General features: G+C 47.6%; 1 protein-coding gene across 1 annotated transcript in view; it reads left to right on the forward strand.

Moving 5' to 3' along the window:
• Positions 1-15,612, forward strand: part of SNRNP200 (small nuclear ribonucleoprotein U5 subunit 200) — a 31,485-nt gene that overhangs the window by 5,098 nt on the left and 10,775 nt on the right. Inside the window, exons 6-29 of the mRNA XM_025405747.1 lie at positions 1,118-1,216; positions 1,573-1,725; positions 1,838-1,937; positions 2,125-2,261; positions 2,826-2,909; positions 3,010-3,183; positions 3,476-3,613; positions 3,853-4,008; positions 4,891-5,061; positions 7,220-7,413; positions 7,632-7,755; positions 8,818-8,967; positions 9,216-9,326; positions 9,913-10,044; positions 10,211-10,399; positions 10,727-10,924; positions 11,351-11,503; positions 11,612-11,692; positions 11,983-12,066; positions 13,067-13,173; positions 13,500-13,618; positions 13,893-14,047; positions 14,135-14,324; positions 14,523-14,696. Coding sequence (XP_025261532.1) covers positions 1,118-1,216; positions 1,573-1,725; positions 1,838-1,937; positions 2,125-2,261; positions 2,826-2,909; positions 3,010-3,183; positions 3,476-3,613; positions 3,853-4,008; positions 4,891-5,061; positions 7,220-7,413; positions 7,632-7,755; positions 8,818-8,967; positions 9,216-9,326; positions 9,913-10,044; positions 10,211-10,399; positions 10,727-10,924; positions 11,351-11,503; positions 11,612-11,692; positions 11,983-12,066; positions 13,067-13,173; positions 13,500-13,618; positions 13,893-14,047; positions 14,135-14,324; positions 14,523-14,696 — 3,373 coding nt within the window. The remainder of the gene's footprint in view (positions 1-1,117; positions 1,217-1,572; positions 1,726-1,837; positions 1,938-2,124; positions 2,262-2,825; positions 2,910-3,009; positions 3,184-3,475; positions 3,614-3,852; positions 4,009-4,890; positions 5,062-7,219; positions 7,414-7,631; positions 7,756-8,817; positions 8,968-9,215; positions 9,327-9,912; positions 10,045-10,210; positions 10,400-10,726; positions 10,925-11,350; positions 11,504-11,611; positions 11,693-11,982; positions 12,067-13,066; positions 13,174-13,499; positions 13,619-13,892; positions 14,048-14,134; positions 14,325-14,522; positions 14,697-15,612) is intronic.

Genomic DNA, 15,612 nt, shown 5'->3' on the forward strand with positions numbered 1-15,612 from the left:
GCAGTTATCTTTTAATTTTTCTACAGCAAATTTAAACTAACAAATGTAAAGCAACATAATTATTTAAAATATACCAAGTGGATCAGCAAAAAGAAAGACAAAAGATAAAGTACAGTGAATACTTTCATTGAGAATGTATCTGCTATGTTTTACTGCATTTTAAACGTATTACAATATTTTCCCTTTTTTCATTACTGTGTCCCCACTGCCTGTTTCAAAAGATTGCACATTTGCCTTAGAGCATGGCTGTAGTTCGTACATGGTTAAGTCACTGGAGTTAATGTTTACCGTCTAATAGAATTCCTTGAATATAAATAGGAATAAGTGGGGTACTTTGAAAAAATTACAGAGTGCCTTAGAGTTCTCAGTGAGTAGATTTGGCTCCTGAAAGGGAAAATGGATCCCTGGTATATATACCAGGGCTGGAAGAAGGGGTCGCATGGGGAGAGTTAGAGGACTAGGAGCCAAGACTTCTGAATTTGAGTCCTGTATCTTGGCAGGTCATTTTGCCTCAGTTTCTCTTTCTATAAAATGAGGCGATTTCAATAGGTGATTGCTAAGCCACTTCCTACAGTATAGTTAATAGGATTTGATGATTTTAAGTAGCAACAAACTGCTTTGCTTGTAGCAGTTCATTCATTTAGCAGTACTCGTTACTGAAGCACCTGCTTTGACTATGACACTGTGCCAAGTATGCCTAATGTGCAGTGTATGAGTAAATGGAGTGGTGAGCAAGCTTAGTGTGATTTCTTCATTCCCGAGTCACCATCTGCTTTCCCAGACGTGCCTCTGCATAGCTCTTCTCTTCTGTTAGCTGATCACTGTTTTTGAGTGTTGATTGTTTGTGTATTAGAAAGAGGCTATGGTCCAGTTGATTGCCATTGTGGCAGCCTAAGGTAAGAAACAGAAAGTAGATGCATCTAATAAGTCTGTGCCAAGCAGTCTTTCTATTACATGACCACTGGAATAAGGCTGACCTTGGTTCCAACAGGCTCTCGGTTTCACCCCAAAGCCATTTCTCTAACCATTGAGCTAATTTAGGGTGACTTGAGGGAGAGGTTCTGTGGTGATGCAGGATCAGCTCCAGATAATGGTTGAGTTGGGGCCATTTCCACAGGAAGGTGATGAAGATGTGTACGGGGAGGTTCGAGAAGAGGCATCTGATGATGACATGGAAGGGGATGAGGCTGTTGTGCGCTGCACCCTCTCGGCTAATGTAAGTTCAGTTTGCTTTTTGTCATTGCTGCAAGGTTACTTCTGGGTGTTAGTGCTTCTTCCCCATGCCTAGGTCCTGTTATATTTATTGAGCCGCCTTTTGCTAGAGTGAACCATGATAAACACTTAGTGTCTAGAGTTTCTTAAGATTTCAGTCGGTTTTTTCCTTCCCAAAGATGTATGTTGATGAAGTCTTAGTCTGGTATTCTGAACTCAGTATTCCAGAGTTTTTCCCTCTGGAAAGTCCTCACAGAAGGTGGGCTGTGGGGTGGCAAGTAGAACTTGGTTGCAGGGTGGTGGCAAAGTGCTCTAGGCTGGCAGAGACCTGGTGAGCTAAATGCCTGGTTACTTTTGTAGCTCGTGGCCTCAGGTGAACTGATGAGTTCCAAGAAGAAGGATTTGCACCCTCGGGATATTGATGCATTTTGGCTACAGCGGCAGCTCAGTCGTTTCTATGATGATGCCATCGTGTCGCAGAAGAAGGCAGATGAAGTATTGGAGATTTTGAAGGTATGGCCAAGATAACAATAGTTGTATGTGTAGTGTATCTTGGCACATGGGGACAGCGTATGAAGTGGCAGATGGCTTTGTCCTTAGTGGTGGTGTTGCCTTCTCTCTGCAGACGGCCAGTGACGATCGGGAATGTGAGAACCAGCTGGTTCTGCTGCTTGGTTTCAACACCTTTGATTTCATTAAAGTGTTGCGGCAGCACAGGATGATGAGTGAGTATGTGGTGGGCTCTTGTTGCAGAGTGAGTACATATGTGTGCGTGTGTGAGATGGAGATTCTGTTGTTTTCACAACCTAAGTGCTTGTTTCTTTTATTTTTCTTCTTTCTACTCTAAGGATGAAGGTTTTTTGCCTTATTTCCTCCTCTTCACTTTTCCTTTGTTCCTTTTGTTGTGGGTAGTTTTATACTGTACCTTGCTGGCCAGTGCACAAAGTGAAGCTGAAAAGGAAAGGATTATGGGAAAGATGGAAGCTGACCCAGAGCTATCCAAGTTCCTCTACCAGCTCCACGAAACCGAGAAGGAGGATCTGATCCGAGTAAGGACTGGGTTGGTTTATCTGTCTGATTTCTGAGCTAACAGTGGCTAGAAGATTGCAGCATGAAGCTATATTCATATTAAAAGTGGAAGTTGAAAAAGTAATTTCTCTAAATTTTTCGAGATTTGGCAGTGCATACAGGTTAGAATCAACACATCCACATTGGTTTGGTCGTTAGACCAGTGACCTGCTGCTGTCTTTCACCGGCACTATGGGGATCTTTATTGTTTATTTGCACAGTAAATACATGGTGTTTACTAAAATAGAGTAACAGAACACATGTGCTTGCTTAACAGAACCCACACTTTTACCCCTCAGGGGTAGCCCTTGGTACTTAATTACAGAACGTCTATTTCCGGCGTCCCTGTACTGCGCATTGCCCCTTTAAAGGTGTGTGTTCGCTCTGATCATTCTGGTGGTCCCCATGTAAAGCGTTGTCTTTCTGTTTGGTGACTTATTAGTGAGCACCTGTGACTCAAGTATTAGCTAAGCAGGGACAGAAAAGGACAAGAACCTGTGATACTGATGAATTGTTTTTGTGATTTTCATCTTCGTCCGCTACAGGAGGAGAGATCCCGGAGAGAGCGAGTGCGTCAGTCTCGAATGGACACAGATCTGGAAACCATGGATCTTGACCAGGGTGGAGAGGTAGGATCCAGGGCGATTTACGTCCCAGGCCTTGTTGGGTGGAAAACGCGCTTGCTCGGCTTGCTCACTTCCTTGGGGTTTTTGTCTTTCACATTCCCAGGCACTGGCTCCACGGCAGGTTCTGGACTTGGAGGACCTGGTGTTTACCCAAGGGAGCCACTTTATGGCCAATAAACGCTGTCAGCTTCCTGATGGATCCTTCCGTCGCCAGCGTAAGGGCTACGAAGAGGTGCATGTGCCTGCTCTGAAGCCCAAGCCCTTTGGCTCAGAAGAAGTAAGTAAATTGCTTTCCTCAGTTCTCTGCTTAGTTCGCCTCCTGGTTTGGATTTCAACCATTGACCAGAATGTAGCTTTGTTTCATATATAGTTTATTTTAGGGCTGAAAGCTGCAACAGAATTTTCCCATTCTGATTTTGAGCCCAGGGGACAATATTGATCTCTGGACTGACCTTTAATGGAGAGTTATGCAAAGAGATTGCCAGGGAACAAAATCCTGGCAATCCCACAAAAACAGTCTGCTCAAGGATGCTGCCAACATGATACCGATGGCGCTTCTTTTCTTCTAGCAACTGCTTCCGGTGGAAAAGCTTCCAAAGTATGCCCAGGCTGGGTTTGAGGGCTTCAAAACACTGAATCGGATCCAGAGTAAGCTCTACCGTGCTGCCCTTGAGACGGATGAGAATCTGCTGCTGTGTGCTCCTACTGTAAGCTCCACCCTGCCTGCTTTTTTCTTGGGGAATATGGGTGGAGTTTCTGTTGGAAGATTGTTTTTTATTTCCACCCCACCTCCTAATTCTTTGTCCTTTGATGGAAGAGAGGTTAAATGGTAGGATAAAGTACCCAGGACAAGCTCTATTCTCTGTTTGGGAAATAAGCCCGTGGAAGTTAGGGCAGTGAGAATAACCAGGTGAATAGGTGTTCTCATCCCTGACCTCTGCCGTAGGGTGCTGGGAAGACCAATGTGGCCCTGATGTGCATGCTCCGAGAGATCGGGAAACACATCAACATGGACGGCACCATCAATGTGGATGACTTCAAGATTATCTACATTGCCCCCATGCGCTCCTTGGTGCAGGAGATGGTGGGCAGCTTTGGAAAGGTGAGGGAGTAGAACTTTCCTCCAGAGGATACGGGGCGCAGCTGTCAGAGTGTTGTGGACAGGCCTGGACCTCACGGCTTTTTGTATTGGGGCATCTCTGGAATGCCTCCTGGGATTGTTTTTATTTTTTATTTTTCTCTCCCCATTTCCAAGATGGAACTTAACCCAGGTACAGAGTTTCTGAAGTAAGAATGTCCTGAGCCATCTTTTACAAGGGTTAGCATCTTTCTTTCGTCCTCTCCATGGCAATTTCCTGCAGTTGGTATCATTTGTGTTATTGAAGTATTTATGAAACATCAAATGGATGTGGATAATAATAGACCTAGTGGTGTTATTCTAGGTCCTGTTATCTACAAGTTGCCATTTCTTCTTGTGTACAGAGTTCCCAGAGATCTTTTTTTTTTTTTTTTGAGACAGGGTCTTGCTGTCACCCAAGCTGGAGTGCAATGGTACAATCATGGCTCACTGCAGCCTTGACCTCCCAGGCTCAAGTGATCCTCCCACTTCAGCCTTCCTAGTAGCTGGGATTATAGACATGTGTTACCAGATTAGCTGATTTTTATATTTTTTGTAGAGACAGGGTTTCACCATGGTCTACAATTCCTGGGCTCAAGCATTCTGCCCTCATTGGCCTCTGAAAGTGCTAGGATTACAGGCGTGAGCCACCGTGCCTGGCCCCGAGAGATCTTTTGTCTGCTTTATTTGCCTGAGTTAAATTTCTGTTTGTTTGAGGAAGATATGCTCGTAAGATCTGATTCGCCTTGTATTCACCTGACGGGTTGATGCCGGCTCCCAAGGCCCTACACTCCAGCCGCCCAAACAAAAAGTGTGGTGTCCAGGCCCCTTCAAGCATTCCTGCCTGATGTAGTTTTCCTCCCACAGCGTCTGGCCACTTACGGCATCACTGTTGCTGAACTGACTGGGGACCACCAGCTGTGCAAAGAAGAGATCAGTGCCACTCAGATCATCGTCTGCACCCCTGAGAAGTGGGACATCATCACCCGCAAGGGTGGCGAGCGCACCTACACCCAGCTGGTGCGGCTCATCATTCTGGTGAGTTGGGAGTGCTCGTAGAACATAGAGGCCAGTTGTGTCAAGGAGGGTTTGCTGGGTTTTCATGCAAAATGTTTCTTTGCTGCCTTTTCTGTAGGCACTAGCCCTTGTAATGACAGTTATTGTCAGCTTGTGTTTGCCGTGTTATTTATTTATTTTATTTATTTATGTTTTGAGATGGAGTCTAGCTCTGTTGCCCAGGCTGAGTGCAGTGGCACAACCTCGGCTCACTGCAGTCTCTGCCTCCCAAGTTAAGCGATTCTCCTGCCTCAGCCTCCCCAGTAGCTGGGATTACAGGCGCCTGCCACCATGCCAAGCTGAGTTTTATATTTTTAGTAGAGACTGGGTTTCACTGTGTTGGCCAGGCTGGTCTCGAACTCCTGACCTTGTGATCTGCCCACCTCAACCTCCCAAAGTGCTGGGATTACAAGTGTGAGCCACTGCGTCCAGCCTGCCACGTTTTTTTTTTTTTTTTTTTTTTTGAGACGGAGTCTGGCTCTGTCGTCCAGGCTGGAGTGCAGTGGCCGGATCTCAGCTCACTGCAAGCTCCGCCTCCCGGGTTTACGCCATTCTCCTGCCTCAGCCTCCCGAGTAGCTGGGACTACAGGCGCCCGCCACCTCGCCTGGCTAGTTTTTTGTATTTTTTAGTAGAGACGGGGTTTCACCATGTTAGCCAGGATGGTCTCGATCTCCTGACCTCGTGATTCGCCCGTCTTGGCCTCCCAAAGTGCTGGGATTACAGGCTTGAGCCACCGCGCCCGGCCTATATATATTTTTTATGTCTGAAATATTTTACTACACTTGATCTTAGCCAAAAGGCCAAGAAACGTATCTGAAATATTTTGAAACAAATGTAAACAGATAGACAAAAAACCATCATAGTTCCAACATCATGAAGGGCTTTATAAGGAAAAGAATCCATTCTCTGAGGGAATGAATGAGGAATCAGGATATTGTATTCCGTATACACAGAAGCTTCCAGAGATTAGTGACTAAGTCTGAGTGTAGTTTCAGTTGTCTGGGAAAAGCAGGAAAGGAGACTTCGCATGTCGGTTTTCAGTGTTCTGGAGCAGGGGTTGGCAGTCTGTGGCTACTGGCTTTGTTCTGTTGGAACATAGTTATATCCATTTGTTTATGTATTATTTACAGTGGCTTTTGTGCTGCAATGGCAGAGCTGAGTATTTGCAATAGGGGCTGCATGGCCCAAAGCCTGAAATACTATCTGGCTTTTTTTTTTTAGGCGGAGTTTTGCTCTTGTTGCCCAGGCTGGAGTGCAGTGGTGTGATCTCAGCTCACTACAGCCTCCACCGCCTGGGTTCCAGCAATTCTCCTGCCTCAGCCTCCTGAGTAGCTGGGATTACAGTTGCCCACCACCACGCCCAGTTAATTTTTTGTATTTTCATTAGAGACGGGGTTTCGCCATAATGGCCAGGCTGGTCTCAAACTCCTGGCCTTGGGTGATCCACTACCTCGGTCTCCCAGAGTGCTGGGATTACAGGCGTGAGCCACTGCACCTGGCTTTTTTTTCTTTGAGATGGAGCATCTGACTTTAAAAAAAAAAAAAAGTTTTCTGGCCCCTGCCTTAGAGCTTTGCTGCTTGAAGCCTAATCCATGGTGGGAGTCGTAGCAGCAGCAGCATGAAATAGGAGCTTGTTAGAAATGCAGGATTTGTGGCCTCACCCACACCTGCTGAATGCAATCTGCATTTTAACAACATCCCCTGGCTTTGGGATACTTAATAAAATTTGAGAAGCACTGCTTTAGACAGTGAGAACTCATCATTTGATGCATGATAGCTTTTGTTCTTGGGAACTATAACTGCCAGAGGTGAAGTTTCTGATCAGATCATATTTATATCCTTTTTCGTAAAGAAGTTTACTTGTAAGTAAAGTTGTAAACTCATTTATCTGAGTTTCAGAATTTATTATTACAAAGTATGTCACTGAACTGTACCAAAGCAACTCATGGTCAGAGTCTGTTGCTTTCTGGAGTATTTCGTGGTAAATATTGTCTCCATCCTTTGGGCATCTCTGGCTTGGGGTCCCGTGTGTTTTTCCTTAGGCATTTTAGGTTATGTGCCTACAATATGGGACAAGTCCAGGAAAAGGAACTACGTATCTCTAGTGCTAGAGGTAATTGCTGTCCTCCAATTCCATAGGATGAGATCCATCTTCTCCATGATGACAGAGGTCCTGTCTTAGAAGCTTTGGTGGCCAGGGCCATCCGAAACATTGAGATGACCCAGGAGGATGTCCGACTCATTGGCCTCAGTGCCACCCTACCCAACTATGAAGACGTAGCCACCTTTCTACGTGTTGACCCTGCCAAGGGTCTCTTTTACTTTGACAACAGGTATCAGAAAAGACTGGGCAAAGTTCTGTCAAGGTGACCATCCTGCTCTCCTTCCCCTTTTCCAAGGAATGCTGCTGTGTTGGGTTTTAGAAGGGCCTTTGGGTTTGATGTGCTGTGAATCAAGAAGGAGGAATATTGCTCTTGGGGCAGGAAAAAGACTGTTTATTCCCTCGGTATTTTCCGCCAAAGCCTCATTTGTCTAACTGTTGAACTTCTAGCTTCCGTCCAGTGCCTCTGGAACAGACGTACGTGGGTATCACAGAGAAAAAAGCTATCAAGCGTTTCCAGATCATGAATGAAATAGTCTATGAAAAAATCATGGAACATGCTGGGAAAAATCAGGTTTGCCCATGGTTTGTGGTTACTCTTGAACCCTGTTCTTTCAAATGTTTACCAATAATTTGGGAAGATTGACAGAAATTAAAAGAAGACACAACATAAATCACCAATATCAGCTATGAAATGGGATATTACTACAGAACCTATAGCCACTGGAAAGATAATAAGGTAATACTATGAGTAGTTTTATGCTCATAACTTTAAAAATTCAGAAGAAATGAACCAGTTCTCCAACAACTACTAGTTAACTAGCAAAACTCAGCCCAGATGAAATGGATAACCTGAATAGCCTCGCAACCATTAGAGAGTTTGGAGAATTAAAAATCCCCCCATCAAGCAATCCCCAGTCCCAGATAATCGTTTTGTCCATTCACATTATCCGGGGTCCCTCCATAAAAGGTTTGGGGTCGCTTACACTAAAAATACAAGACAATAAAAAAAGGAAAATGAAAAACTAGTGAAGAGGGCATTTTACTAGACAGTGTGATAGAATTTTTAAATTGAAAGTCGAGTTGAGCAATGTTAACTAAGACAAAAAATAAGGGAAAGTGACTGGTTTTGTATTTCTTTTTGTCTGATGAAAAGAAGCATATGAATTTATATGAAGAGACAGATCTTGGCACTAAATACTAGGAAGACTTCATTTCCTACAACACTGTACTAGTCTCAGACATATTTCCTAAATCCTTTTTTGAGTAGTAGAATGTTTTAGCTGTTATTTTGCAGACACATTTTCATGCATCTTTGACTCTTGTTAGGTGCTTGAACATAAATTCTGAGTTGAGAGGCCTGAATTTGTAGTCATAGTCTATTTAAACTTGCTGTTCAAGGTAGGATGTTGAAGTTAGTTAATTTCTCAGTTCCAGAACTGTGAACTTGGTGGGTGCGTTCCCTTGAAGTCTTTCCAGCCCTGTTGAGGCTTCCTCTGAGCCGCCCCCATTCCTGCCCTTTCCCCTCTCCAGGACCTTGGCTTCTGGTGGTGATGGTGCAACTTCTGCTTCCTGCCACAGGTGCCCTGGGGCTGTTAGTGTCTCGTGACTGTGGCAAACTGTGGCTTCTCCTTAGGTGCTGGTGTTTGTCCACTCCCGGAAGGAGACTGGAAAGACGGCCAGGGCCATCCGGGACATGTGCCTAGAGAAGGACACTCTGGGTCTGTTTCTGAGGGAGGGCTCAGCCTCCACGGAAGTCCTGCGAACAGAAGCGGAGCAGTGCAAGGTGAGGAGGGGCCGGCTGGGGTCCCTCATGCCTACCTGGCAGCCGTGTCCATCTGAGGCCTCAGACAGCTCCTGTAGGACTATACTATGGTACTGTTGTTTCCCAGGGGTTAAGGTTGATTGTCTGGATGTGATTATTACTATTCCACATAGTAGTTAAGGGGCAGGGTCTCATAGGAAGAGATTTCCGTAGTCCTTGGGTGAGTCCTACAGGAAGGCTCACCTCATCCCTGGTCGTTTGTTCCACAGAACCTAGAGCTGAAGGATCTTCTGCCTTATGGCTTTGCTATTCATCATGCAGGCATGACCAGGGTTGACCGAACACTCGTGGAGGATCTTTTTGCTGATAAACATATTCAGGTGAGGGGGTGCAAAGCTTTTGGAGGAGCAGGTGGGACATACTTCAGAAGACTGGCAGTGTCAAGGTTGTGCCATGTTTGCTCCTGGTACTTTATTGCTTCTGGTCCAGCTAGCCCAGGTCAGAGGGTTGTGGTGGATACAATAAATAGAACCTTATGCCACTCTCCCAACTCTTCACACCTTGTGTGAGGGAAGATGAGTGAGTTTTGGACGGTCTGAGAAGCATAGTGAAGCAAGTACTCTGGTGACTTCAGATAGCTCCAAACAGTGTCTCATGGGGGCGTGCGTGGCCTTGTCGTTCCCTCTTTCCGGATAGCCTCTGCTTGACCTTTTCTAGTAACTTTAAGGTGGTTTAATACAGGTCTGCACTTGTGCCTCTGGAATTTGAAATGTTCATTCCTGAATAGATGAGGAACCCAAGGAAACCTTTCCTCTTTATTCTGGTGTCACATTGACAAGTACTGGGACCCCCCGCGCCCCACTGGCTAGTCCTGATAGAAGCTCTGAGGCCAACTGCCTAGAGAAGCCGGGGATATTAACCCCTGATGGTGGCATCTCTTCTCATTGCCTTGCTTTGCCTCTGTAGGTTTTAGTTTCCACAGCAACTCTAGCTTGGGGTGTGAATCTCCCTGCACATACGGTCATCATCAAAGGCACCCAGGTGTACAGTCCAGAGAAGGGGCGTTGGACAGAACTGGGAGCACTGGACATTCTGCAGGTACAGAGCCTTTGAGTTTATCCTCAGTGGGGATTGATATCCTTGCCTGAAATGCAGAGATGCTAGAAGCTAGCAGATCAGAGGCCTAGTTCTGTAATGTAGATCTCTGCATCAAAATCACACATTCTCTTGCTATAGCATTCTTGGTTCGCTGTCCCTGATCTAGATGCTGGGACGTGCTGGAAGACCCCAGTATGACACCAAGGGCGAAGGCATCCTCATCACGTCTCATGGGGAGCTGCAGTACTACCTGTCCCTCCTCAATCAACAGCTTCCTATTGAGAGCCAGATGGTTTCAAAGCTTCCTGACATGCTCAACGCAGAAATCGTGCTGGGGAATGTCCAGAATGCCAAGGTAGGGGAGGACTCTGCCTGTTGTGCTTCATGCCTTCCCCGCAGACACCAAGGCACCAGGTGTGGGTCGGTCCCTATTGTGCCGTGGGCCAGCAGCATCCGAGGCTTTCCGTCCCTGCACCCGCATCTTGGATCTGGCAGATAGTTCCCCTTGTTACCAAGGTCTTAGAAGATGCTTAGATCTTTTTACTAATGAAATGCTAAACACATTCAGAATATGATGTAATATGCACCCTTGTAGCTGGGAATTTCTAAGCAATTCATGGTAGCCTTTCATTTGGACATCAAGAGTTTCTTCATACTAAGAACCATGAGCTGTGTCTTGTAGGACGCAGTGAACTGGCTGGGCTATGCCTACCTGTATATCCGAATGCTGCGGTCCCCAACCCTCTATGGCATCTCTCATGATGACCTCAAGGGAGATCCCCTGCTGGACCAGCGCCGACTAGATCTGGTTCACACGGCTGCCCTGATGCTGGACAAGAACAATCTGGTCAAGTACGACAAGAAGACGGGCAACTTCCAGGTGCGTGGGGTGAGGGTTTTGAGGCAAAGGTCTCAGCAAAAGTTACTGGCCCAGGAGAAGATTTTCCAGATTGCTCTCGATGTGAGCACTGCCTGTCTCATCACCTGTTGCTTAGAACAGCAGAAAAGTGGTTGCTTTTCCCATAACTCGAAGTGGATAATTCAGCTGTCTTGTCCGTGCAGACATCATTTCACTATGGGTCAGCTTATTGTGCCATTTTTCTTCATGTGCCTGGGCCTGGCCTGGCACTTGCACTGCTGTGACTTCATCCAGTTGTCCTGTTAGGACAATAACGTATAGGACATTGAGTCATATACTTTACCAAAAATCGCACAAAAAATCCTGTAAGACAATAACTTACGGTCCACAGTTCGAGGTGGGAGCTCATTAGTAGTCAGCACTGGATTGAGCCAACCTTCTCTCCAGGTGACAGAACTGGGCCGTATAGCCAGCCACTACTACATCACCAATGACACCGTGCAGACTTACAACCAGCTGCTGAAGCCCACCCTGAGTGAGATTGAGCTCTTCCGAGTCTTCTCGTTATCCTCTGAGTTCAAGAACATCACAGTGAGAGAGGTGAGCTATGCAGTGTGCTGGGGCAGGGAGTTGGTGCTCACCAAGTCACTGAATGGTTTCCCTCCTCGGCCACAAGGCTTTCCCTTGACCTTTTCCTGCTTGTGGCAGGAGGAGAAGCTGGAGCTGCAGAAGTTGCTGGAGAGGGTGCCCATCCCTGTAAAAGAGAGCATCGAGGAACCCAGTGCCAAGGTGAGCGCCGCTCCTTTTTGCTTTGGTCAGGATGAGGATTAAGTGGTTTTCACAGTCTTCTAAAAGATGAACCTTGAATTTGGGTTCATGTGTGGTATCCTGCTCAGTTCTCCTAGTTTTTGCAGCCTTCTCGCATGTTCTTTTTATATGAAATAACAATTATTTAGTATTTGTAAATCAAGACCTGTAGAAGATCTCACCTGGCCTGGATGCTCAGAGCAGAAATGTAATTCCCTTTCTTGGACTGTTCAGTGGTTGGTCTCCTGCTGGCTGATTTTGCTTCTTTACAGATCAATGTTCTTCTGCAAGCCTTCATCTCGCAGCTGAAATTGGAGGGCTTTGCCCTGATGGCTGACATGGTGTATGTCACACAGGTGAGGGTGGAGTTGTATGGGAGCTGTGAGAAGGGCCTGAACAGTTCAGTCCCTGTGTTCTGTGTGCATGCTGGGAAAAGGAGGCCTGATGCTAGTGAGATGGAAGGAGTGTTCAGTTCTGCTCTTGCGGGGTCATTGGTTGGTGCATGTGTGGTACAGCCACTCTGTAGTACACATCTTGAGCTCGTGGGAAAGGTAAGATCTTAAGAGGGAAGGCTTCAAGGCTCCACAGGCCCTCAGACAGGAAGAGCCACAGCACACGGTGTCTGCTTCCCGGCAGCGAAGTGATGTCCCACTGTTGCTGCACAGCTCGTAAATAATTTTTTTTTTTTTTTTTTTTGAGACGGAGTCTCGCTGTGTCACCCAGGCTGGAGTGCAGTGGCCGGATCTCAGCTCACTGCAAGCTCTGCCTCCCGGGTTTACGCCATTCTCCTGCCTCAGCCTCCCGAGTAGCTGGGACTATAGGCGCCCGCCACCGCGCCCGGCTAGTTTTTTGTATTTTTTAGTAGAGACGGGGTTTCACCGCGTTAGCCAGGGTGGTCTCGATCTCCTGACCTCGTGATCTGCCCGTCTCGGCCTCCCAAAGTGCTGGGATTACAGGCTTGAGCCACCGCGCCCGGCCCACAGCTCGTAAATAAATCCAAAAATGGCACAGGGTTTTATTAGCTGCTCTTCATCTTTACCTCTAAGAACAGGTCACTGGTACCCTCAACTCTTCCTAGAGCTCTAAATGCTAAATGAGTCAAAAGCTTTAAAATCATGCAGTGAATGTTAGGTTAAAATGTTGTGCGGTGACCTTGAGCCGCACTTTTCTAATTGTTCCCTATTCGGCAGGCATCTACTGTATAGGAGGGAGAAAGGCGTAAAGACGGGGGACTTTGCCTTTGAGTTGGGGTGGGTAGTTGTGTCAGAGCTGGAGGTAATGAAACCGTGTGTAGAGTGGCTCACAGGCTTGGGGATAGTCAAGACTTAACAGTGGGAATGATGCTTCTTTGCCTAGTCGGCTGGCCGGTTGATGCGAGCGATATTTGAAATTGTCCTGAACCGAGGTTGGGCACAGCTTACAGACAAGACGCTGAATCTCTGCAAGATGATCGACAAACGCATGTAAGGACCCAGTGATCCGGATGCTGGTCCCCATGAGTGGGGTCCCCAGCCCAAGGGTCTGATGGGAAAAACTCGGTGCGTCTGATCTCCAGACCCGACGTCTGAAGTCTGATCTGAACCTTGTTGCATTTTGAGAAGAGGGAAGGCCCTCTGTGGTAGGGCCGGGGGGTAGGAGAAAGGTGGAGGCCAGGGCTGGCACAGCGTCAGTGTCTGCCTTTAATCACTGTGTCTTGTGTGGTCACTGCTGAACTATTGGAAGCCATGATGTGGACGGTTTGTCACATCCCTGCAGAAGGGACCAACAGCTTTGCCTCCTTCCTGGATAGGTGGCAGTCCATGTGTCCTCTGCGCCAGTTCCGGAAACTCCCTGAGGAAGTAGTGAAGAAGATTGAGAAGAAGAATTTCCCCTTTGAGCGTCTGTACGACCTGAATCATAATGAGATCGGTGTGTGAGATGCTCTTGCCCTTGTCTTCACTGCCTGGGTGTCTCTCCCAGTCTGCCTACGCAGTCTTCCTGTTCCTAGCCCTGTGCATTAGTATCCTGTGTTCCCTCCCCAGGTCCCATTGAAGGGCTGGCCCTTGGTCTGGGGACTTGGAATCCTGGGCTCCACTGACCATAAAGGGAAGACCCTACTCCTTTCCCACAGTGGCCCTCAGGCCCCGTTTGCAGGATAGTGGGCAGGCTGGGCTGAAGCCTTAGTACTCTCATTTCCTCGTAGGGGAGCTTATCCGCATGCCAAAGATGGGGAAGACCATCCACAAATATGTGCATCTGTTTCCCAAGTTGGAGTTGTCGGTGCACCTGCAGCCTATCACACGCTCCACCCTGAAGGTGGAGCTGACCATCACGCCGGACTTCCAGTGGGATGAGAAGGTGAGGCTTTGCTGGGCAGAGGAGCTGGATTGGTGGCGCGCTGTCTACGTTGACTCGCGTTCCTTTCACCCTTGCTTCTGTTGGCAGGTGCATGGTTCATCCGAGGCTTTCTGGATTCTGGTGGAGGACGTGGACAGCGAGGTGATTCTGCACCATGAGTATTTTCTCCTCAAGGCCAAATACGCCCAGGATGAGCACCTCATTACGTTCTTCGTGCCGGTCTTTGAGCCGTTGCCCCCTCAGTACTTCATCCGAGTGGTGTCTGACCGCTGGCTCTGTGAGTGTCTCCTCTCTCGAGTCCCCAGGAACAGTCCCTCCAAGGACAGTAGAAGAATGTCTTGCACTTTGTCCCGGGCTTGCCTTTGCTGGGGACAGAGTGATACATACGCTGCCTAGGTTTCCAGTGTCCATGGAGGGGATCTAGAGGCCAGTGAGGTAAAGAGAGCTTATCTCCTTCCTGCTTCTTTTCTGGTAGCTTGTGAGACCCAGCTGCCTGTCTCCTTCCGGCACCTGATCTTGCCGGAGAAGTACCCACCTCCAACCGAGCTTTTGGACCTGCAGCCCTTGCCCGTGTCTGCTCTGAGAAACAGTGCCTTTGAGAGTCTTTACCAAGATAAATTTCCTTTCTTCAATCCCATCCAAACCCAGGGTAAGTGTTTCCATCCCTCCTCTGGAGGCTTTTGAAGTCACCAGGAGACAGATGTGTTCTGTGGCAGGCAGGGGAGTGGGGGCGCTCAGGCACTTGGTAGGCCTGGGAGCTCCTCAGCGTGACCCCTGGGGCCCACCGGGACTTTTTCTTTTGTCAGAAGCCTTGGTTGCTTTGCTGCTCTGCATGTGTCACTGTGGAGGGGCAGTAGAGCAAGGCCTTACATGGCATGGTTATTTCTCGGGCCCAGGGGGCTTAGAGGCCTGCCCCTGGCACTCAAGTATTGAATCAGAACCATGGCGTGGCACTGAGGCCTCCTCCCCCACATCATGATAAATAACAGGGACAGTCACAGAGCAGGCACTGTGGTCTCAGTCCTTGGCTGAGTACATCACCAGTGTTTTGTCTCTTACTCCTCCCACCAAGCTTAAAAGGAATCACTGTTGGAGATACTGCCATTAGCGTTCCATTTTATAGGTGAGGAACTGAGGCATAGGGGGTGCCCCAGTTGAACCAACTGGTAAATAGAACTTGTATTTTAATTCAGTGTTGATGCCAGGGCTAAGGCTCTTACTTTCTACCTTAGGCTGTTTCTAGGAAATGTAGGAGAGTGTTGAAGGGGCAGAGAAAGGGATCCAGTTCCTTTCTGTCCTGCATCCTAGTCCCTGAGAAGCAAAGAAGGATGTGTGGTTTCTTTTGCTTTGCTTTTGTTGTCATCCCACACATCTCCAGGGGACCTGGGCTCTTGATCTTGGCCTCTTCCCCTTTACCTGTTAAGTGGTAGCAGGTGAGGGGGTACAGCAGGGCCGGCCTGGAGTTAGAGGCTCGGATGCCACTGCTCCTCTGTCTGCACTCCGGAACTGCCTGACTTCATTTCTTATGTTGTCCTTTGTTTTGACAAGTGGTCCACGTCCCAGTC

This window comes from Theropithecus gelada, chromosome 13, assembly GCF_003255815.1.
Source record: "Theropithecus gelada isolate Dixy chromosome 13, Tgel_1.0, whole genome shotgun sequence".
In the NCBI taxonomy this organism is placed as follows: domain Eukaryota; kingdom Metazoa; phylum Chordata; class Mammalia; order Primates; family Cercopithecidae; genus Theropithecus; species Theropithecus gelada.